At 49.6% G+C, this 24,211-nt stretch overlaps 1 protein-coding gene across 1 annotated transcript; it reads right to left on the reverse strand.

Moving 5' to 3' along the window:
- Positions 1 to 381: 381 nt before the first annotated feature.
- Positions 382 to 23,270, reverse strand: ALX3 (ALX homeobox 3). Its single transcript, XM_045013158.1, has 4 exons — positions 22,970 to 23,270; positions 11,521 to 11,834; positions 5,137 to 5,265; positions 382 to 2,127 (listed from the first exon to the last, which is right to left on the reverse strand). The coding sequence occupies exons 1-4, from the start codon at positions 23,268 to 23,270 to the stop codon at positions 1,810 to 1,812; spliced, it is 1,062 nt and encodes a 353-aa protein (XP_044869093.1). The 3' UTR covers positions 382 to 1,809.
- Between the last annotated feature and the right edge of the window lie 941 nt (positions 23,271 to 24,211).

The following is a 24,211-nucleotide window of genomic DNA, read 5'->3' on the forward strand; positions in this document are numbered from 1 at the left end:
CTACATCAACACCAATGTAGGAAATGTCTACGTTATGGTGCTACAGGTGCACAGCTGGAGCACTGTAGCTCTGCCATTGTAGTGGCTGAGGTGTAGGCACACCCTTAGCTTTCCCATTGCATTTTTATTATTGTTGTGTTGGTGCTGCCATGAAGCATGTCTTTGATCCATGGGCAATCACGGACCTCCTTGAAGCCAATGAGCAGGTAGCTACCTTCTGTTCAGGCTAACAGAGGGAGCAATTAAATACCCTTTGTTTAGTGATAGCTGAAGCAATAGAAGCCACTGCTTAAGGCACTGACCAGCATGGCCAGGCCTGAGCTAAGCCACACAGCTGAGGGTTTTCCCTGAAGACTGATTGCAAGCACAGGGGCTGGGACATTGATGTTGGTTACAGCGGCATGTGTGTGAAAGGAATGAGAAAGCAGGGAGAAGGTGAGCAGACAGCGAGCAGCACAATAAGAGTGTGGCCCTGGGAGAAAGCCGAGAGAGAGGACAGCTTTTGGGCAGAGTGTTGGCTGGAGGGGCAGGTGTGGAAATTCTGAGCAAGGAACATTGCCTGCTGCTGTTTGTTCCTGCAGTGTTCAGGCAAACAGGGCTCTGTGCATTCTTAGTAAGCAAACAGGATTGTACCAAAGAATATACCTGACTTGTAGCATCAGCTTTTCCGCCTATTGGAAACAACCCTTACCCAGCAAGGCCTCAGGTGCTGGCTAATGGCTCAGACCAAAGGGAAACCACGATAATAAGGAAGATGATGTTAATCTCCATCTAAAGCAGCTGCAGTTTGGAAGCAAATCCCCCATCCAGCCCCTGCACACATGATGAGGCTCTGCTCTCCTCCTCTGCTTCCTGGGCTGGATATATTTTGTGGGGGCCTTTGGTGAGGTTGTGCTTGGGAGCCCCTTCCCCTCCTGCTAAGACCAGGCACAGGTAGCAGAGCACAGCTCAATAAATGTGAATAGCAGCAGACTCCACAGTTCCATGGTAAATGGGGGATCATCACCCCCCCCGTCAGCTTTTGCCTCTCTCCTTCTCCACCCCCACCCTGTCTCTGCCCACAGAAGCGCTTGCAGAAGGGGAGTCAGGGCTTTGCAGAAGCGCCACAGTGCAGTGGATTATGGGAGGAAAATCTCAGGTGGCTTCTCCCACCCAGGCTTTGGCAGGAGAAGGGGAGATTGGGTTGGATGGGAGCTAAGGGAGCAGCTGACTGTGCCATTTCTGGTCCCTTTTCCCTGCGGATGGGTGTGTGGGTCTGCACTGGAAGTTTCCACCTCCTACAATGTCTCACCATTGCTGCCAGTGTCTCAGCCCCACCAATGGTGGCCACAGCACAGGTAGGGCTCTCTGGCCCACCAGCATTTTACCCTAACAGAGAAGGTCTACGCAACACAGTGATAAGGTCTTGTCTACACTAGGGCTTCTGCAGTTGCTACCACTGCTTTTGGCTCCCCCTGGAGGCAGCCCAGGTGGGAAGCGTGGGGCAAAAAAAAATCCCATTGCAGAGCAAGCCTGAGGGATTCTGGAAGGAGGGAATCAGAGTTGGAATAAGAGATTTCCAGCCTCTGCAGAAAACTCTTGGGGGTTGGCTCCAACATCTCAGCGCTAAGACAAGGAGGAAGATGGCCGCTGTGCTCTTCAGTTCTCATCAGCCCTGGGATCCTGTCTGAGGTGCCAGCTGCTGGGTGTGGAGTGCAGGGAGGCTGAAGGGAAAGGAAAAGCATAGGCTGGGATCTCTCTCTACCCCTTGTGGAAAGTTGGCTTCAAGGAGCTGCCCATGTGTCCTCAGCCCAGTTCCTTCCAGGGTGATCACGTGGTCCAGTTAAGCAGGCTGGCTGGCTCTTTGGATTTCATTCTCAGCGTGACCAGGCTCGGGGACTTGTAGTCATTGTCCGGCGGGGGCTCAAAGCCATGGCTGCCGAGGGAAGGGGGGAAGCCGTGGATGGAGTACAGGTTGTTGATCCCGGGGTGGTGGTTGGGAGAACCAGGGATGCCCATGAATCCGGCAATGTTCCCATGGGAATGTGGGTATGGAGACACGCAGGGGGAAGGGATGCTCTCGGGGGGCATGAGGCAGGGGCCTGCAGGGCTCCCCGATCCTGCACTCGGCCACAGGTTATTCTGCAGCTGAAACAAGGGAAAACAGACAGATGAGGCTGGGTTAGCAGCTACTGGTCAGGAGGGCGCGCTGTCCCTCCTGCATTCCTGCTGCAGGGAGTGGCGTGCAGCTGAGTGCAAATCAGAATTTCCATCCCGGGGCAGGGGAATTTCGCTGTTTCAACATCCCAGTTTAATCTTGAACTGACCCCAAACGAAATGTTCTATTTCCCTTTTTCCTAACGACCATTGACATTTCGAGTCGGAAGTGTCAAAATGAGTCCATTCAACATTAAACTGTATTCCTATGTGGGGTACATTGCCTCTTGGGCTTTGCCATTTGGGTCTGAGGATGACCCCAGTCTCTCCTGGATGGACTACATTTCACATGACACCATTCCACCAGTGGGGAGACAGTGTGGTATCATGGGAGATTGTGCAGGGGTGTATACCCCCTCCTGGCTTTAAAAGGGTTAATGTGGGCCTCAGAGGCCAATTAACCCATCTGGCTGCACCTGCAGGGTGGGCTGGGCCTTATTTAAGATGAAGCCCAGCTGGGGATGGAGCTGGGTGGTAACTAAAGAGAGGAAGCCCAGATCAGAAGAGGCAGCAGGGTGAGAGGGAAGAACTGTGCGGTCACTCCCTGGGATTCGAGTGGGGAGAGACTGGAGAGTCAAGAAGGAAGCCCAGAGGGGAAGAGTTGGCTCTGGGATCCCCTCCTGCTAGGAGGCTGAGAGCAGGCACAGGGGTGTAGCAGGCTCTGGTGATGAGCCCTGATAAAGGGGCAGGAGATCTGGACTTCCAGGGGTCGAGCCCAGGGAGGCATTCTGCAGAGGAACTGAGCAAGGGAAACTTAGGAGGATGGAAGGTCAAGCCCGAAGTGGGCAGAATTTGGTTTAAGTTTGGGATTTATTGAGGGATTCCCGAGGAGAAGCCTGCCCTGAATGAAGGGTGACTTTAGAGAGGCTGTGGGAGAGGCCAGCTGAGAGACTACAGTAGGACAAACTCCAGAAGGCAGCAGCAAGGAGTCTGAAGGAGCAGACCTTGGCTGATGGGATAGGGTCCCTGGACTGGAACCTAGCATAGAAAGTGGGCCTGGGCTTCCCCCACTAGTCACTGGGGAAGGTGGGGAAGCCCCTGAGAAGGGCATATAGATTCCTGGAAGCCCTGAGAAAAGGGTGTATACATCACGTGGCCCAGAGTTGGGGGCCAAAGGCCTTTTGTAATGACATTGGACTGTCCTGTGTTGAACTTTCTGTTCCCCGGAAAGGGTGGAATTAAAACGTGACATGGCTGGAGGGTAAAGCTGCAAGAAGACAGACCCTGCAGGACCGAAGTGACTCTCGGCAGAGGCGCTAGAGGGAAAAGCACGGCTACGCCATGCTCAGCCACAAGGGGGCACTCCAGCGGTGAGTTGACCTTTCTACAGAGAGGTCATCTGGCCAGGAAACCTGGCCCATAGGAGAGCATGGGGGAGACAGGCCTTCTAACTACAACTCCCATCAGGCAATGCCCCACAATAGGGAAATGCTGTTTCATGTTGACTTGATCCCAAATAATTTGTCTCTGTTTTTCTTAACCAAAAAATTCAGCAAAAAACAAAATTTCCCTGTGGAAAATGTCAATGTTGTGGAAACGGCATTTTCCATCGATAAATTGTTCTGAGGGAAAAGGGGCTGTCCATAAATTACATCACACAGTAAGGGGTGGATGGGTCCTTAATTTTCCTCATTTGTTTCAGTTTTGCAAAATGTTACAAGGTCTGGGTGGGGCTGAAAAATCACCAAAAAAGATGTTATGTAATTTATGGATATAATTGATGTCTGGTGTTCCCAGGGCATAGGGGAGCCCCAGGGATAACAGCTGTGAGGAGCAGTGGTCTCCTTGCTACATAATTCCCAATGCCAGAGCTGCACATTCTTCTGCCCTGGGACATAAGACCCGAACCTGTGAGTGCCCTTAACTCCCACCAACTTTGTGTGATCAGGCACCTAATGAGAGGGCAGAGAACAGAAATCTTAGAGGATCCACTAATTACTGAGTGAAACTCAATGGTAGAAATGGTCTTAAGCGGCCAAGTACTCAGTTAGCAGCATCTTTCCAATGCCCCAGAGTTCTGGTGTGTTTGGATAAGGCACTAGAAATCTAGGGGGTCACTCGTGAAATTGATCATGCCCACGCTGGCTGGGGCTCCAGAGAGAAGTGACCACACTCCCAAAGTCCTGCTCCAGCGTGCACAGGGGTTAGTGTAAAATCTGGGATGGAATTTCTGAGAGGGGCCAGACTTCTCTTTAGCTGACTCTGGCCAGGAGCACTGGGGGACAAGGGAAGTGTCCCCAGGGCTTTAGAAAATAGAACTATGCCAGTAACTGATTTTTTGTTGTTGTTCCTGGTTAGTTGGCTGAACTGAAAAACAAAACTGAAAAATCGTTTGGAGTCAAATGAAACATTTTGTTTCATTTTGAGGGTTTTTTTTTCTAAATGAATAAAAGTAAAATTCGAAACAAAAAGTCATTTTGCATCAAAAAATTTTCATTTTAAAAATGTTGAAATGAAACGTTTTGACTTTTTCAGAAAGGTTTGTTTTTTCTGACTGAAACAATTTGGTAAATTCGATACAAAATGATTTGGCCCACCCGAATCTGCATTTTTCAGCAAAAAAATGTTTAGTCTGGAAAAATTTCTCCCAGCTGTCTTAGAAATATGAAGGGTGAATGTGAAGGCAGCACCAGATCGGGTATTCTACTGTGTTTATCACTGGTCTGTGGGGCCAGGTGCATAGGGGGTAATTGGGGCAGTGTGAGATTCCCCAGTGAAGCGATGCAAAAGGCTTGGAAATGGGGCGTAATATGCTGTAGCTCTGATCTGCTGCATTATTCTCCCTTGTCTTCTCATTTACATGGTGTCAATGCAGTTACTTCAGATTGGCTTGAGTAGAGCTAATCTAGATTTACGCCCATGGATGTGAAATCCTAATTTGGCCCAACATGTTCTGAGGGGGGTGAGGTCTGGCCAATGTTCCTGATTCTGTTTCAATACCTGAGGGTAGTTTTCAGCCCTGGGCAGGACAGAGATGTCGTAGGTGGCTGCAAAGGGATTTCTCGCCTCCTGGATTTTCCCATAACGTTCCCGTTTCCGCCACTTTGCTCTCCGGTTCTGGAACCAAACCTGGGGGAACAGTGCAAATCCCAGGTGACCTGAGACTGTCAATCAACACAGAGATGCTGAAACAGCCAAGGGTCAGACCCGGCAGGGACCCAACTGAAAGTGATCACATTTAGACCTACTAAGACCTTACAGGGGGCAGGAGATTGGAGACATCCAAGGAATATGGGGCTTATGTTGACATGTGGTTGGGCTTACAGGGCACTGCAGTGTCCAGGGGTTTCACTGGCATATGGGGTATGGTGTAACAGAGTCCGCCACTTTATTAGCACAAAGTTTACTTTGGCTGGTAAGTGGGTTTAGGGGACCCTGCAGTGGAATGTGGGATACTCACATGCATTGGTTCCTATCTGAGTTATAAATGGGTCCATATGGTACATGTGATTTTTAGCAAGGGGATGAAGGCCCTGGCAGGGTGAGCGCTGGGCAAGCTTCCATCTGCCAGTGCACCTTGGTCCTCGCCTGGCACCGCAACTGCCCCATCCCTATTGTTTTCATTTATGGACACCATTCGGAGCTCTAGATTCTGTGGTGGTCTCCTGGGTTCATTTCTGATCCCACTCGGGGTTGGCACAAGACCACCAAACTCATTTCCACCCATGACCTGACAAAAGGATTAAGCCCAAGTCTTATCTTAGCCCAGATGAAACCAGCTAGCCCCAGAAAGTTACCTTCCATTGTGGTGTTGGTGATGGGGAGTACAAGCCCCACACCAGGCAAGAAGGGGTTGAAGGAGCAGCTTTGGGCTCAGCCATGCCAACCATGGAGGAGAGGAGCCTTAAAAGGGAAAAGCCCAGTTGAGAAGGCCCAGGGAGGAGGATGGATCTCTCCCCACTAGCTCCCTGCAAGAAGCACCGCGGAGCCAAAGCTGGCAGAGGGTTACTGCAAAAGCTGCCCGGAAGATGATGAGCAGGGCTATGGCTCATCCAGTATCCCCCCAGAGGAAGGAGACCAGAGATGTGTCTGGGCTATTTTTTCATTGTGTCTTTCTTATGTTACCATTCCCCCGAGGGCTGGGGGGAAAGGCCTAGACACGGGCCACAGTAGGAAGACGCCTGAGGAAGAAGGAAGAGGTCAGAAGAAGCAGATCGTAGTCATCTGCTACAGAGGCCAGGGCTGGAACCCAGGTTAGAGGTAGGGGAATCCAGTCTCTATAGGTCATCACGGAAAGGCCTGGTGAAGGCCCTGGGCAAGGGTCATAGTGGGCCTAGAGTCGGGCTGGAGCCCTGGCACAAGGCTCCTGGACTGTATTGGACCGGTCTCCCCCGTAACTCAGAAGGGGTGAGACTAGAAATTGACCTGGCTGGAGGGCTGAGTCACGAGACCAAGAGCCACTATCCAGGGGCGGCTCCAGGCCCCAGCACACCAAGCACGTGCTTGGGCGGCAAGCCGCGGGGGGTGCTCTGCCGGTCGCCGTGAGGGCGGCAGGCAGGCTGCCTTCAGTGGCGTGCCTGCGGGAGGTCTGCCAAAGCCGCGGGACCAGCAGACCCTCCGCAGGCAAGCTGCCGAAGGCAGCCTGCCTGCCATGCTTGGGGCGGCAAAATGCCTAGAGCCGCCCCTGCCACTGTCAGACCTGAATGGCTGGTCAGTGAGGCTACAGAGAGGGAAAAACCAGCAACATGAGACCCAGCCACAAGGCAACGCACTGGCTGGTGAGTCACTTTGTCAAACTGTTCCTTTAAGAGCGTGCACTGTGAGCAGCTGGTTGCTACTGAGGCATGGAACCCTTCATCTCGTGGCCAGCAGATCCAATGCTGTGCAGGTCGGCAGTGCCTGAAAGCCTTTACCACGACGTGTCTGGTGGCACTCGGTCCTGTTCCTAGCTGACAGGCGTCTACAGCACACAAGGAGCCCCCCCTACTGTTGCTGTCTCGCTCCCTTGTTGGCAGTCGGTGCCCAGGATTGAATGGACCATGGAGAGACAACAGCTGAAGGGTTGGTCCCTCCAGTTCATGGCTGAGGCTCATTTGTCAGATGGAGTTTGGAGCAAGCTTATGCTTGATGTACCTGCTCTCTGGATAACAAAAGGACTTCAGTCTCTAGGGCTGTCTGCCTTTTAACTGGCACTGAATTCACCTTAAGAAACAGCAGCAGAAAGGGGAAAGACCTCCTTTCTCTCACATAACATACAGAGCACAGGTTGCTGGGGTGATTACTTATTTTTATATCCTCCTTACGGTCTTGTCTACGCCTACAAATTAAGTTGACCTAGCTCCATCACTCAGGGCTGTGAAAAAATTTCACCCCTGACGTGACATAGTTAGCTTGATCTGACCCTCACTGTAAATGCAATGAGGCTGATGGAAGAATTATTCTTCTGTCCACCTAGCTACTCCCTTGTGGAGAGGTGAATTAATTACAGTGGTGGGAAAACTCTTCAGTAGGAAGCACCCACAACACTGTAGCTGTGCGACTGTCGTATGGACACACCCTCTGGAAGTAGTCAGATGCTTCGTACGAATAGCTGCAGCCTTCAGGCGGTTACCACACACACAACCTCCATTCATGCATTCCTGGGTCTCAGATTTCCCCAAGCTGCTTCTATTCTGATGTACTCCAGTACATTAACAATGAGTATATTCACAGGGGTCCAACCTCTGCCCGGAGGAACCACCTGCGGGTTCTCCATCTGATGGTACAGGCATCACTGTCCTGGGATGCGGTGATGGAGCTAGCCTCAGAAGATGACTGCAGTTTGGTGATATCTAGCAAGAGGCTGGCAGCATTGTCTCTGATGGGCTCTAGAGATGCGGAGGTTTCAGTGGGACTGTCTCAGGAGGTGCCTCTCTGAGGTTGCTGGCACTTTAGTTACCACTTCAAATAACTGGCATTAAGAGGAATTTCCCAAGATAGCGTTGTGGTTATCTTCATAGGGGCTTGATGCAGGGAATCAATCTCAGCCCTTGGCTATGCAGAAGATCAGACTAGATGGTCATAACAGACTCTGCTGGGCTTAACATCTGAGTCTGTATTTAGGAGGGCCACTCCTTGGCTGACCCCTTTCTGACTCTTCGCTTATATCGCTAGCTGCAGCACTGGGTGTTAGAGATGGACCCAAGCCCTAGTCTGGGATCCAGGTGTCCCCTGAACCATTCAGATCCAGATTAGAACTTTCTGACCAGCCCCTAACTGTGTAACAGGCCAAACCAAAACCCTGGGACCAAATTCTGGGCCCTTTCAGATCTGGCCCTCCACGCCCATCTCACAACGTCCTGTTCCTTTAAACTCTACATCCATTTCTGCCCTGAGCTGGCAAGTCACTTCACCTCCCTGTGCCCCAATTTCCTCGCCTGTAAAATGGGATTAATGATACTGCCCTCCTCTGTAAAGTGCTTTGAGGTCTCTAGATGAAAAGTGCTGTATAAAAGCTAGGAATTATTATTATTCTGTCCCCAAACCAAACAACCGCAGGCTCCTTTCCATCACACAGATGAGTAACACTGGTTCCAGTGCTTGCTCCAACTCTTTCCTTAGTCTCCAACGAAGGCTGCCACCAGGGGACACCACTAGCTTCTCCCCAGAACCCATCCTGCCTCAGAATGTGCTTTCCAGCAAACCCTGTAGCTGTGGCAGGCTGGGTGACAAAGTACATCCTGGTGGAGTCCCCGCATATGAGCGCTGGCTCAGGCACAGTGGAATGTTCCAACTCCCTGTCTGCATCTCTCTGCTGACAGGACATTCTTCCTCACCCAGCATTACATTTGCAGACTGGCTCGTCCTCTGCAGTGATATTTAATAACCGGAGCGGCGAGGCTGCATGGATTCCTGTCCAGATGTGTGTTTGTAGCTCTGAGCGCCAGTTTCTCCTGTTGCTTTCGATCATCACTTGCACTCACTTCATTTTGCACATTCCTGCGGGCATTCCTGCAAGCCAACTTTTCTGGCTTTCCAACGTGAGACTGAAACCACAGTCCAGCACCTCTGGGGAGAGTTAACCCTGCTGATGTAAAGGGGGTGCCAGGGGAAAGACTGGGCTGCTCCAGGCTGTTTGCCCAGGTCTCCTTCCATTCAGCGATGGGATAAATTATCCACTCCAGTTCGGTCCCTATGCACGTCCTGCGGATGCCAGTGGTAGAAACCCTTTAGATGGGTTGAAAGGTGCTATACAGCAGCGGCTCCGGGCACCAGCGCTCCAAGCGCGTGCCTGGGGCAGCAAGCCAGGGAGGCGCCCTGCCAGTCCCTGCGAGGGCGGCAGTCAGGCAGCCTTTGGCAGCTTGCCTGCGGGAGGTCCGCCGGTCCCGCGGATTCGGCGGCAATTCAGCAGTGGGTATGCCGAAGCCGCGGGACCGGGGACATCCCACAGGCCAGGGCCAGCTTTAGGAAGTGCAGGGCCTGATTCAAATACCCGGCAGCAGTCTGGGTCTTCAGCGGCACTTCAGCGGTGGGTCCTTCACTCACTCTGGGTCTTCCGTGGCACTGAAGGACCTGCCACCGAAATGCCGCCAAAGACCCAGAGCGAGTGAAGGACCCACCGCCGAAGTGCCACCAAAGACCTGGACCACTCCCAGTGAGTAAAAATTAAAAAGTTAGGCTCTCTTCTTTAGGGCGTGGGGCCCTCTTTGGTGCGGGTATGGGGCCCTCTTAGGCGCGGGGCCCGATTTGGGGGAATCAGCCTAAAGCCGGCCCTGCCACAGGCAAGCCGCTGAATGCGTGGGACCGGGGACATCCCGCAGGCAAGCTGCCCAAGGCTGCCTGACTGCCATGCTTGGGGCGGCAAAAAAGCTAGAGTGGTGCTATATAAGTGCAAGATGGTGCTGTTATTAAAAGAAAGATATTGAAGAAGAAGGCCAAGGCTTAAACTTTGTTTGCAGAGTTGTTGTAGCCATGTTGGTCCCAGGATATGAGAGAGACAAGGTGGATGAGGTGTAGTATCCTTTATTGGACGAACTTTTGTTGTTGAAAGAGACAAGCTTTTGAGCCACACAGAGTTCTTCCTCAGGTCTGGGAAATTTAAGTATCACAGCTAAATACAAGATGGAACAGCTTGGTAAGCATAAGCATTTAACACATGTTGCAAGAGACCATTCAAGATGAAGTGGGCAATTAACACCTCTACAGTCAGAGAACAAAGGAGGGTTAGTGAGTTACAGATTTTTGTAATGAGACCTAAATCCCGTGTCCATGACTTTTAGCGTTTTGCAAAGCTATCAATGTAAGCTCCCAGGCTTGTCTTTGGATGGTGTGCAGGTTTGAGGACAAGGACTCAGAGGTCACCTATAGAGTGGTCGTTTTGTGAAAAGTATTCACCCATAGGTGACAGGGTGTGTTTGTCTTTTATGATTTTTCTGAGTGAGTTCATTTGAGAGCATAGTGGTTGTCTGGTTTCATCCACATAGTTGTTGAGGCATTTGATGCCACGGAGGTATGCTCCATGTTGTGATAGGCATATGAAGGACCCAGGGATCTTGAAAGGTGTGTTGGGGGAGAGGGGGGGATTTGTCATTGCAGCAGTAGAGATATGTCTGCAGGTTTTGCATCTGTTGTTATGACGGGGTCTAGTGCTGCTTTGACTTGGTGTGTCTTGGTCTGTGCGAAGCTTGCTTCTGATAGTGAGCTTGGTGAGTCTGCGGGGTTTGAAGCCAGAGGAGCGGGTTTAGAGAAGATTTCTTTCAGGATGTGGTCCCCATCGATTATGGGGTTGTAATTGTTTGACGATACCTTGTATGGGCTCCAGAAATTGGTCCAGAAGAAGATATTACAGGGGTGGAATGTGGCAGAAGTTTAACAGCAGACACTACAGGAATGCTTCTTGGCCTTCTCGGGGAAGAAGTAAAGATGACTTTCAGAGCCATCTGAAAATACAGGCGGACTTCAGGGAGACAGACTTGTACCTAGGTCCTGCACAACGCCGACCATTTCAGAAAATGAGATGATTGCTCGAGAAAGATCGGTTAGAATGTAACTATCCAGACTGGAATTTGCCCTGGCCACTGGGATTAACCACCCTCCTCTCGGCCAAAATACCACAATGGGATATTTAATGAGCCCAAATGGCTGTGGCCCCTCTGTTTTCCAAAGCTGGCAGTCCAGCAGCACAGTGCCCTATAGCACCAGGCTGGGTTCGGTGCGGAGATAGAAGAAGGAACATCGACACTATGTAAGCATCTCTTGGCAATCTTCCAATCCAAGTGCCAACCTGACCTGCCCGTGCTCGGCTTCTACAGTCCAAGGTGAAACTATTAGAAGGGAGGCAAAGGTCACTGTGCTTTGTGGAAAGGACCTTGCAGAAATGACCCTGCCTGCCTCTCATTCCCTTACCTGAACCCTGGCTTCTGTTAGGTCCGTCCTTAGTGCCAACTGCTCCCTGGCATACACATCAGGATAATGGGTTTTCTGGAAGACTTTCTCCAGCTCTTCCAGTTGGAAGGTGCTGAAGGTCGTCCTGTTCCTCCTCTTCTTGTTCTTGTTCTTGGATAGCTCCATGGTGTCAGTGAGCTCGGGGGAGATGTGCTCCCTCAAGCTGCCCAGAGACACAGCTGGGGAGCAGCTGAGATCAGAGGCTTCTTCCAGTGGGACTCTGCAGTCTGCAGGCACGGGGTGGTACCCCTGCCCTTTGGCGCTTTTCTCTCTGGCTGCAGTGGGAACACACAGAGCAGTGGGTTAAAGAATCACAGAACCATGCTGTTGCCCGCTGTCCCCACCCCTCAAGCGTTGCTCTCTATGGATGTGCTAAACTATTTCGGACCCAGGAGCTTGGCTGGTGGCTCTGAATAGATTAATGCAGCCCACGTTTTTCCAAGTTCCCCATTAAATACTGAAACAGCACCACGGGTCTGGGGTGGGTGCAGAGAGATTAGGGCCTGTATTTCTGGGGGGAAATCTCCTCTGTGCCCCGTCAGGCAAGAATTAAGCACTCCTGGCAACTGAATGGCTCAGCCTTGGGGTGGGGAAGGCGGGGCTGATGGGATTTGTGGATGAAATCACTAAAAGGGGGAAGGACACACAAGGACAAATAGTGGGTCCGAATCCATCTCGCCAACAATTGCAGTATACCCAGAGGGGAAAGACTACTCCTCTGCTGGGGAATAGATGAAAGCTCAGAGCCAGCTAGTGGGGCCTGGGTTTTCTCCCGGGAGAAGCCAATGAAGGGCTAGGTTTTACAACACCTTTTAGGTTAGTAGCCAGGGACTCAGGAGTCCAGAGCTCAGTTCTCTGCTCTGCCACTGACCTCTGTGTGTGACCTTGGGCAAGTCAATCAGCCCTGGGTCTCAGTTTCCCTTCTGTCAAATAGAGATAATAGCCCTTAAAGAGTGTGAGGTACTTGGGTACTAATGTGATGGGGGCCACGTATGTACTTGAAACGGAGAGAGAGTCTGTTACCTGCATTGGCCTAGAGCATGGTACATGTGCATCTCCTGTCAATTTAACAGATGGGATTAGAATTGGAAAAAGTACAGAGAAGGGCAACAGAAATGATCAGGGGATGGAAAAAGCTTCCACGTGAGGAGACATTAAAAAGACTGGGATTGTTCAGCTTAGAAGAGAAACGACTCAGGGGAGGATATGAGAGAGGTCTATAAAATCAGGAATGGTGTGGAGAGAGTGAATGGGAAAGTGTTATTTATCCTGTCACATAACACATGAACCAGGGGTCACCAATGAAATTAATAGGCTGCAGGTTTAAAAGGAAGTGCAATTCTTCACGCAACGCACAATCAATCTGTGAAAGTTGTTGCCGGGGGATGCTGTAAAGGCCAAACGTATAACTGGGTTAAAAAAAAGAATTAGATCAGTTCATGGAGGATTGGTCCATCAATGGCTATTAGCCAGGATGGGCAGAGATGCAACCCCATGCTCTGAATGTCCCTAGCCTCTTGTTTGCCAGAAGCTGGGAGTGGACCACTGGGGATGGATCACTATAATTTCCCTGTCTGTTCATTCCCTCTGAAGCACCTGGTGATGGCCACAGTCAGAAGCCAGGATACTGGGCTAGATGGACCATAGGTCTGACCCAGTTTGGCTGTTCTTATGATTATAGGACAATTATTTATGATCCCCTTGCCTCCAACAGGAATTGAGGGCACAGAGAACCATTCATTCCAGGGCTTGCCCAGCTGTGTGCTGCTGCAGGGGTCTCTGAGTCTTTAGCAGTGGGATGGGTGAGGGACACTGAAGCAGGAGGCCAGGGGTGTGAAATGCAGAGTAAGGAGGGGGGTAGGTGAGATGAATGGAGGCTAGGGAGCAGGATGAATTAGGCAGAGTGCACCTGCAGGGCCAGATCCTCAGCAGGCGTAAATCAGCAATGGTTTCAATGGAGCTGCACTTATTTACACCCACTGAGGATCTATCCTGAAGCACCGGCAAGATGAGATTGTCCCAGCATGCCAACTGAGCTTCCCCCACCCTTTCTCCGTCTCCAGGCCAGCTGGACACTATCTGTCTTGCCACCGATGGAGCAGAATCTTGCCTGGTGTGGCGGCAAACAGACATGCTGCACAACCGTGGCGCATGGAGACGACTCTGTTCTTGCACGCCCTGGGTTTGCAGCCCCTGAACTACCACTGTTGAAAATGTGCTGGAGGCCAGGGGCTCCCCGAAGATCTAAATCTTTCTCCGGAAACTATTTGGAAAGAGCTCCCCCATGAAAGCCATCCCAGCGCCTTTGAACGGCACCGCCCGGGGCGTCCATTTCCCAGCCTGCATCAATTGTTTGAGGAATTGCCTTATAGAAAACAGCCCGTGGGGAATCTAGGGCAATATGTTTGTGTTACATTTTTCTTCCCACCCCATGTCTGGAATTTGTACTGAAATGTGTTGGAGGGAATAAATCAGAGCCACATACTGAAAGAGGAACTGGGGCTGCCTTTTCCAGCCGCAAGCCAGGAGCGTTCTCTTTCACATGGATTTGGCTGCCGACGGTGACAAGCAGAGCACAAGAGGGAACCGCACCAGTGGGGAAGGTCTTCTGGGGCCAGCTCCTCGGCGGGTGGAAATTGGCTTCGTAGCCATCAGTGGAATGTTGTTGATTTTCACCCGCCGAGGACCTGGCTCTTGGTCAGAAGCAAAAGTCTAAATACCAGCGTGAGGGAGGCTGCAAAGGGGGCAGCAACCAGGCCTGCCCCTTCCCAGGAAAGGCTGGTGTGTGGAAGAGTCAGGCCTGGAATGTTCTGGGTGCTGAATCTCGATGACTCCTCAGTCCCTGCACTGTTACCAGTGTGGGCAGGCAAAGCTTTCCCAGGTTATCCAGGGCTGTCGGTGGGGCCCACCCTGAAGCTGCAATGCCAGCCCATTTAACCCACTCAGTGCCATTTCATCAAGCTCTGCAGGGCCCATTTTACCCCATCAGTGCCCCAGGGGAAAGGAGTTGCTAGGAAACTGCTTTCCTCACACCTGGTTCAACTCACCTGCAGGCTCTGACTCTCAGCAGGTGAAAATGGGGTAAAGGGGCTAAGGGGAGGAAGAGGACTTGGTCTCAGCAGATGTGGAAGCCATGAAAGTTGGGGCTAGGGATACACAGAGGAAGCCCTGGGGCTGAAGTTCCTGTCCTGGTTTCATTCTAGGGAATGTTTTCCCTTCCTAATGGGATCCAGCCTTCTGGGGTTTCCTCTCCATACCATGGTCTCTTTCTCCAGCAGACAGGGCACCAGGGCACAGAGTTTTAACTGGCCCGTGCTTGCTTTCTTGATATTGGGCCTGATCCTGCACCATTGGGGGCAAATGGGGATTTGGGTCGTGGGCTTCAGTGATGGCAGGATCGGGCCCAATATTCTTTGCTTATCTGGGTCTCGTATAGGTTGAATGGGATGGACCCTGGCTCCTGTATAAACTGTATGGGATGGATCCTGTACAGACTGAATGGGACAGACCATTGAGCCTGTATAGATTCTGTGGGACAATCCGGTATCCTGTATGGGGTGGATCCTATGTGGATTGAATGGGAGGGACCCTGGATCCTGTATAGACTGTGTGGGACGGATCCTGTACACAGGGTCTGGTCTGGTGCCTGGTTCCTTCCTTGCGGACTATCCCTATTCAGTCCCAGTGGTTTGTTTTTTAGCTGGGCTCACACAGGACTCAGCCAAGGTGGGGGGTGCTGCAGGGTGGCCGCTGGCGCTAGGGTTAGCCGCAGAACGGGCTGGCTGAGCAGCTGGGAGCGAAGGGGCTGGAGAGAAAGTTCCTTTCAAATATCTACTGGAAAGTGATTGACCCCAGCCCGCTGGATGCCTTTAACTCCGAACCATCTGAGCAGAACGTTTACCTTGAAATACTGCACGAGATTCATTGAACTGACCCATTGTAGCCTCTTTCTGTCTTTTCTTGCCCCTTTTCCTTTCCCTTCTTTTCCTTTCCCGGCTTGTCAGCCGGCTGGTTTGTTCGTTCCGTTCTCAGCACCCTACCCAAATCCCCATTTCTTTCCTCTACCTTTAACAAATCAAGGACACCCGAGAGATTCTGGAGAACTCGAATGGCCTTCCAGAGTCCGAATTTACACCAGATCTAGAGTCGGGATCTTGCACCTAAACCTGAAAAGGGAAGGTCGGCTCCTTTTTTTAACTTGATGTCTTGAATCAATTTACAAAACTCAATCGATCGGAATTCGTGCACATAACTCTGATAGGAACCCAGCGCCTTCCCTTTTTCTCCTTCCTCTTCAACGGTTTCTAATTCGAATCGGCTCCTTCTCTCCCCGGACTAGGAAGTGGGTTTATTTAGGGATTTTTCCCCTTAATTAAACCAATTTGGGGTTTATCCCAACAGCCGAATCTGAGTCGGTTTGTTTTGATTAATTCCCACCACGGGAAATGTTTTTTCTGGAGGTAGACAACAAGACACTTCAGAGATCTTTCTCTCCTTTCTCCACAGCTATGTTTATCTAGCTATTTCAAATAAATAGCTACAGATATAGCAATGAAATTAGATTCCTGAGATGGCTAAAAATAAAGGTAACGGCTTTTCTCCATTTTATTTCCCAAATGTAGCGTCAGAGGCAAACATTCATGAGACAAAATTTAGAAATGCCCTTAGCTGAGATTCTATTTTTGAATTCAGAACGAGGGGATGACCCCCAGCTGTTATGTAAAGAGATGGGAGATTGTTCTATGGAGCAGGGAAAGATGCTTGGGCTGAACTAAACCCCAAAATTAGGGTCTTACGGTGATGCTTTCCCCCACAAAATCTGATCAAGAAAATGATCCTGCCGTTTTTCTTCAGCTGCTTCTCTTTAACACGCATCCCATCGCCATGGGATCTGCTGGTTTATACACAGCAACACACCCTCATTCAATCAATCAATCAGCTGAAAGAAAAAGGAAGGAGGAAGGGTAATAAAAAAAATCACAGATGAGAGAAGTGGCTAGATCGTGCTAAAGATTTCTCCGTGTGTGTCCGATGGGATATCTGACCCAGAAAAGACAGACGGGTTGTGAAGCTGGCAGGGTTAGCCGCTGGGGAACAACGGCACAATTCTTGGGTTAAAGTAGGAAAATTCGGAGACCATTATTCAAGGGATAGGGGCAAGAAAGAAATCCTTCCGCCGTGATGGGGGTGGGTGGATGTGATCAGCTGCACGGCCCTGTATAGGCAGCCATCACCGCGGTATCTGGGCGCATGAGAGACCTCGACCTGCCCACATCAGCCTGTGGACTAATCAGGCATCAAACCTAGTCAATTTCACCTAGTCAATTTCTCTTGACTACTGAATTCCTTCCTGGCCAATTTCCTTCCTTGGCCAAAGCAAAAATCAGAGAGGGTTTTTTGTTGTTGTACGTCCCACCCAATCTTATGGGGCGCTGGTACAATAAATAAACGGAACAGAAAAGTCATCAGGGGCTGAATGATTTCTGCCCAGAACTCTTATGGGCGCTGGAGCTTTGTGTCTGTCCGTGCTAAATCCCAGGCACAGCTGTAATTCCCCGACTTGCTTTTGTACCAAAGACAAGCAGGGAAGCCACCCCGCATGAGAGAGATCAACTCTGGGGAAGACGGGGAGAGAAGAAAGCAGGAGAGTCTCAAACTTTCTCAATCTCCCTCTCTTTCACTCCCTCGCTTTAAATCGCTCACTTGTCCCTCCGCACTGGAGGGCCCGTTTCTGCCCCCTCCTCAGCGGCGAACCCCAGCGAGCCTGGGCAGAAGATTCGCCTCTACTAGAAACTTCCCCCGTTTTAAAGGGGGAGCTGAGAACATGAGTTGGGGCTCAGCGCTGCGGCCGCTGGGTAAAGCTCTGACTACAGCTGTCTCCTGATAGCGGGGAGGGGGCTGCCATTTTTCTTCCATCCAGAACTTTCCCCCCCCCCACACACACACGTTTGTGGTACCTGTTTTCCCTTTCTCAGGGGCAGAGTTGTTTACACAGCCCGCTGCCTGCCAGTCTACAGAGTCCGTCCATTCCAACTGCTTCTAATTAAGCTCAAACTGTGTTTTTTATCAGGAGGGCTAGATTCAAAGGGCGCAGACATGAAGGGCCACGTAGTAAAGAGTTTCCTACAGCTGACCCTGTCTCGCAGGGAAGGAAATCAAGGGCTGGGGATTGCCCCACATTTGCCTTTAAGAACTAAATGTTTCAAGACAGTCCATCGGAGACTCGCAGAAAGATTCCCCCCAGAATTTATGTTGTGCTTAGAGAAGCAAGGGAGCCTTTCATTTCAGGGCTGAGTTTTTAGTAATCCTCACCTAGGCTAATTTAGGAGGTAAGTGTCAGGGTGTTAAGTGAGTCCGATGAAAGAGAAGAGGGAAAGGACAGTAAAATGAAACAGATTTAGTGTGCACTTGGGATCAATGTGAAACACATAGACGGAGAGCTGCCTTTCGCAGAGAAGTGCCCGTGTCTATAAATCAGCGGCTGGAAATATTTTCACTGAACCATTTTCCCCCCATGAAAATTGATTTTTTTTAACTGAAACTAAAATGATCATGGGAAATGTTAGTTTGGGTTAAAAGAAACCTGCTTGGGCTCCCCCCCCATGAGAAACTGAAACGTTTGTTTTCAAATACCCCCCCCCCCCAGTTTTTGCTTGATCAAAACCAGGAAAAATCCCCCCAGATGATCACATGGAATTAAAATGTCTCGTTTTGTTTGATTATTTTTTTGGTGGAAAAAATCAACATTTTTGACCAGCACTAATAGCTACCTAATCTATCTCTCATTGGAGATGGATCGCTACGTGTATATATGTATAGATAAATGCACGTGTGTGCACACAATAAAAGATCAAATCCAAATAAAATTCAGCCGGAGCAATGACAGCATTTTGACTCTATAAACACGAACTAATCTCTATCTAGAATACAGCGAAATTTCTGACTTTGCATGAGCCATAAATTATTTTCAGCTGAAGAATTATTTATCCCTTTACATATATTTCGTTGGCTTTAGACCGAGAGAGATTGAGGCTTAACAGAATTGTATGTGTAGATGTGATATAAATATGGACAGACATTCCTACACGGAAATACATAATATATAGACGTACATAGAAGTTTGAAATTAATTCAGCCGCTGAAAAATCGTTTCTAAATAGCGGAGCCGCGGACACGGGAAGGCTTATAGCCAAAATATTGGCACTGCTCTTCCAGCTGGGATTCGAATGGTCTCTGATTTGCGTGGATATCTGTTAGACGCACAGATGCTAGATCCTACAGCAAGTAGCTCGTTCTACGCTAGGAGAGAGTGTTGATTTGTGAAGTTTATAGCCCTAGGTGAGCATACAAAGCAAAGAGAAAACGCAGAATGAAATACTTGCTTCTCCGGCCCAAGGAACGGGGCTCTCCTCCCCAGCTTTACGGATCAGCGTGGGGACAATAAGCCCGAGCTGCTTTTGTATTTTGCAGGCTCTGGGGCGGCGGGGAGCGGCTCCTGCTCCTCCGCCTCGGGCCTGATAAATGAGCTTTAATGAAAGATTCAACAAATGCCCCGTTTTCATCCTTTGATTTCAGCAGCGGGGCCAGGATCTATGACTGGGCCGCGGGGATGGGAAACGGGGTTTAAAACTCATCTGAATGGAAAAGGATTCACGGGGGAGGCTGTAGGAATTGCAGGTAGGGCAGGCTGGGTAGACATGTGTGGGAAGCCAACAACACTGACACACCTGACGCAATCCCAGGGCATTCCTTTCGGTAAGATGTAGAAGTATGATTTGATTTTATTACGCTGCATTTTCACCGCGAGCTAACCGCTGGAACTCACTGCCACTTTAATAATAACAACTGACCATTAACCGTTGGAACTCACTGCCACTTTAATAATAACAATAACTCATCATTAACCGCAGGAACTCACTGCCACTTTAATAATAACAATAACTGATCATTAACCGTTGGAACTCACAGCCACTTTTTAAGCACAACAGTAATTAATAAGTGACAGTGAAGTCCAGAGGTTATTTAAAGGTGAAAATGGAGTGGCAGAATAACAATAACTGTATTGTTATGGTTGAAACTCATTGCTGAATGTTTTGTTATTCGATTATTTTAACATCAGTGCAATAGTCATTGCAATTAATTAGCATTTGATTATTATTATTATACTGGATAATTATTTTAGCAGTGTAATATTTTGTTTGTTATTTATTCTATTCTTATTTTCCTACTGTCAAGCATCCTCAAAATTCATTGTGTTGGTAGGTATCATTATATTATCTGTTATTTGCCCTTATTAGGTTGCACTGGTAGCATTAATGTCCATAGAGTATTAGCGTGTTTGTGTTTTATCAGTTTCAAGTCTGGTTATTTTTAAGAGCTAGGTGTTAGTAAATAATAATAGGATAAAAACAATCCTATTGTAGATTAGATGATTATCCCCCAGCGGTGTGTTTTGGCTTGCACACTGGTAGGCTTGGATTCCTCATTATCTAACGCTATAGATCACGAGGCATTAATATCCAGAATGGTTTTCAGGCCAAAGGATCCGAAGGGGCTTTGCAGATTTTCAACGCATTAGAACGCTGTTTAGTCGCCTTCCGTGTTTTAACCCCTCTCTGCCCGAATCCTCTTGGGCAGTAAACTGAGCGTATAAAGAGGGGGGGGTTTCAGTGGCGCCCCAAATGCCAATTATCCGGGGAAAAGACAAGGCCACAGACGCGAGCAACGAATTGGCAGGACGGGAAAGTAGCTTCTCTTCTCTCGAAAGCTTCGTGCGATTGCCAAGAAGCGCGGAAATTTTACAAACTTTTACAACCCACCCTGCCCCCCGCCTCAGCTTTTCCCATTCTTTATTTTCTGCACTGATTTCCCTTAACCCCCCCCCCCAATCTCTTTTTGCCCTGCTCAGCTCTCCTGGAACGGCCCTCTTTGCTGCTGGAGAAAATCATTGCGCTATCCTCCCTTTGCATGGAAAGCAAAAGCAACGCGCGGGTTCACACAGGCTGCGGTGAAATCCTGACTGCATTGAAGCCGATGGTAAAAATCCCATTGACTCCAGGGGAACCCGGATTTGACCCCATAAGGCTCCTCATTCCCATAACCGTCAATAACAGCTTGCTCGCCTGAGCGAGGAAGATACAAGGGGGTTATTACACGGGATCAAAGGACCAGCAATCACCATCCAGTTCCTTCCAACAGCTTTCAGTAGAAATTACAGGCACTGTAACGCCTATCGATGTGCAATATTTCTTTCTTATTTCTCCGGGTAAAGCCCGTGCCAACACTGCTGGATTCTCAAAGAAGTCCGAACACCCACTCGCTTTTCCCATCGTTTCATTGACTTCAATGGAACGATTCGCCAAATCTGACCCTGCGCCGCTGAAGTCAATGGGAACTTTGTGACTGATTTACACGGGGCCGGGGCTGTCCTATAATGGAGAGATTCTGCCCTCGCTGAAGTCAATGGCAAAACTCTCGGTTGATTTCACTGGGATCAGGATTTCACCCGTTTCGTGTAAAATTAAGCACGTGCGTAAGTCTTTGCGCGCGGGCGGCTGGTAGGAGCGCAATCCCTATTGAATTTCGATAATATTTGGCTGCATGATTGATGCATCTTAGCAAATCGCCGATGATTATCATTATGATAATAAACCCCAGTATGTTCACACATCTATTGTTAAGCACAATTTTGATCATGGTGATGCTTAACAGTGGAATAGTAAAGAATTTAGGCTAACCTGGCTGCTGCCCTGGGTCCAATAAAACGAAAACTGACCTCTTGATATATTGGTCTAGCTCATTTCGCCTTGTTAAATCATAGGCAACATTCAGTCACCAAAAGACATGTCTCTGTTTTCCTTTGTTTCCCAATATACCTTTTACCAACTTTAATATTGCAGCATATTGGGGGCGGAGGGGAACCTTTTGTGTCCATGACCGATTATTTTTAAAATCCAACAAATATGTAAACATTTAGATCGATAGATGAAAAGGAAAGAAAATCACCATCCAGGGATAGATAAATAGAATTAACTATAAAGATGAAGGAAAGAACTTTTCCAGCATGTCAGGAAGGGCTTTTAAAAATAGTTTAGACATTTTAAAAAGCGAATTTTAAAACACACAAATAAAGAAATGAAAAAGAAACAGATGCGGAAGGGAGAGAGATAATGTGAAGTCCGCACAATATGGAGAAAAAATACTTTTGGTTCAGTTCCTTCGCTTTCCGATCTAGCTGATTACAGAATAAATGCCTGGACTGTATAGAAGCCAAATAGACAGAGAGAAAAGAAAGAAGAATGATCAAGAAATAATATGTAAAATATCTTTCTTTGCAATGCTTTTTTAAAAAGTATATCTTAAAAATTGAGGAAGTTGGATCCCCTGAGGATTATAAAATTTGGTGCTTGCGATGCTAAGGAGAATCGGCGGAGAACATAGCTCTCCTGGGAGTATTAGGGGGAATTTCTGCGAACTGCCAAACAAAGTTTATTTTTCAATTTTAACTTCAAATACATCCCCTGTTCCTCTGCCACGCATCCCCCCATCCCCTTTCAAGCTAGAGGTGAAAATTTGCAATTTGTTCGCAGATCCCTTTGAAACCCCGACCTGGCAGCTCTGACTCAGGGTTGGCTTCAACGGGAGATTTGCCTGGCGACTGCAGGATCGACCCTTTAACCGAATGAAATGAGGAGAAAACGGGACAGTTCTACCATGCGGGGGGGGGGGGGAGATTGCACATGTTCATATGAGCTGCTTATTGCTCTAGAAAGCAACCAGAGAAAAGCGTAGAACCTTTGTATAGTGCCTGAAATACAATCACTTGGCTCCGAGGGAAAACGCGAAGAGAAAGAAAGAAGTATGAGAGAGAGAGAGATGAAAGAAAGGAACATAAAAGGAATGAAAAAAGAGGCGTACAAGAAAGAAATAAAGAACGAAAGAAACATACAAGGAAGGGAGGAGAGAAAGAAAGAACGAACGAACGGAGGACAAGAAAGACAAGGAGATAGCGATAAGAAAGAAACACATACAAGAAAGAGAAACGAGAGGAAGAAACAGCTCGGGAAAGAGAGACGAGATAGAAGGAAAGACACAGCCATACAAGAAGGAAAGAAAGGGAGAGAGGGAGAGATGGGAAGCGCTATCCCAGGACGGAAGGGGAGAGCGGAGAAACAGATGGCCCCCACGCGTTTAATAAAAGGCTCTCCCAGCCCAGGAGTGGCCCTGGAGCACTGTTCAGGGGGATTGGTTCAGGTCACACAGTCCCCCTCTCGCCGAGTCCTGCTGCCCCAGCCCTGGCCCTCGGTGCCTGTGCGCAAGGCCACCTTAGCTCCCAGCACGGCCCGTTCGTACCCACCCCGGGCTGTTCCTGCCCCCGGGAGGCCAGTGCAGGGCCCGGACCCCCCTTTACCTTCGGCCACGGCCTGGTAGAAAGCCTTCCCGTTGACAGACAGCGCGTGGTGGCCCGGGCTGGGGGGCTCCAGGTATTTGTGGGCCGCTTTCTCCTGGGCTGGAGGGTAAGTGTCCGGGTAGCGGCCCGGCCTGGGGCTGAGCCGCTGCTGCGAGGGAAGCGGGTGATGCTGAGGGGGGGTCGGTAGCTTCTGGTTGCCCTGGAAGATGCGCCGCTGCAGGCCTGGAGCTGGGGGGGCTTTGCCTGCGGGAGGTGGCGGGGGTGCGGTCGGGCAGAAGGAGAGGCAGCCTTGCGCCTCCATGGCTGGCAGATAACGGGGCTGCGGGGACCCAGTCGCGGCGCTGATTTTGAGCTCAGAGTGGGGAGGGATCGTAACCCCCCCCCCGAAAACCCGGCTCAGCCTGACTAAACCACTAGGGATCCAGTCACGTGTGTCTCCCATCAAGTTTATTAACCCTCTAATCCCAGCCCAGCCCCTTGGGCTCATACAGAGAGACCAGGACTCCCCCTGGGCCTGTCCTGCCTTCCCTATACAGCCCGGTGGTCCTTATTACAGCCCGCACGTGTGGGAACTCAATGCTCCACCGCTCTCCCTTAGCTTTCCTGGGACTGGCTGGAAATGTGCGGCCCAGTCACCCACGCCAGGTCTGTCTTTGTTTAAACCTTCATCCCAGCACAGGAAAGCACCCAGAGCTCCCAGCAGCTCCCCCTTTCAAAGGGATCTGCTGGATTTGCTGGAAGAGCTGGGCTGAGGGTCCCGTTATGGCTTTCTCTGGGCTTGTGTCAGCGGCTGGTGTTTTAATTCCACGATCATTTTTGTTTGTTTAATTAACAGACGCCAATAACCGAACCAGCTTCTGCTCGATTACGCCGCTTGTCTCATTGGCCCCGCTCCACTGGATCTCGGAGATGAGATTTTTGGCTTTTCTTCCCCACGTCTCCCCTTGTCCTTTGAGTCAATCAGGCCAATTTTCCTTCAGATCACTTGCACGTAATTAGCCTCCTGGTTTAGCTAATCTACATACTAGATATTCTAACCGCCTAGCTCACGTGCCCATGGCACGCACAAGCTAGATGGGTGTGCTCGGGTATAGTCTCTCTCTCTCTCTCACAGTCTATAAAGTACATGCCTATGGGAAGCGCTTGCATTATTCCACATTGTATGCGGCAGGTACAGAGAGGATTGCGGTGCAAATGAGAAAATATCGTTTGAAGAATTAGTACTTTTTTCAAGAGGGAAAA

Source organism: Mauremys mutica, chromosome 4, assembly GCF_020497125.1.
Source record: "Mauremys mutica isolate MM-2020 ecotype Southern chromosome 4, ASM2049712v1, whole genome shotgun sequence".
NCBI lineage: Eukaryota > Metazoa > Chordata > Testudines > Geoemydidae > Mauremys > Mauremys mutica.

Excerpts from the sequence above, each read along its gene's own strand:
- ALX3 (XM_045013158.1), bottom strand. The coding sequence starts at position 23,270 with ATGGAGGCGCAAGGCTGCCTCTCCTTCTGCCCGACCGCACCCCCGCCA. Across the intron at positions 5,266-11,520 it reads TAACAGAAGCCAGGGTTCAG|GTTTGGTTCCAGAACCGGAG; the intron begins GTAAGGGAATGA and ends CTGTTCCCCCAG. Across the intron at positions 2,128-5,136 it reads GGGCTGAAAACTACCCTCAG|CTGCAGAATAACCTGTGGCC; the intron begins GTATTGAAACAG and ends CCCTTGTTTCAG.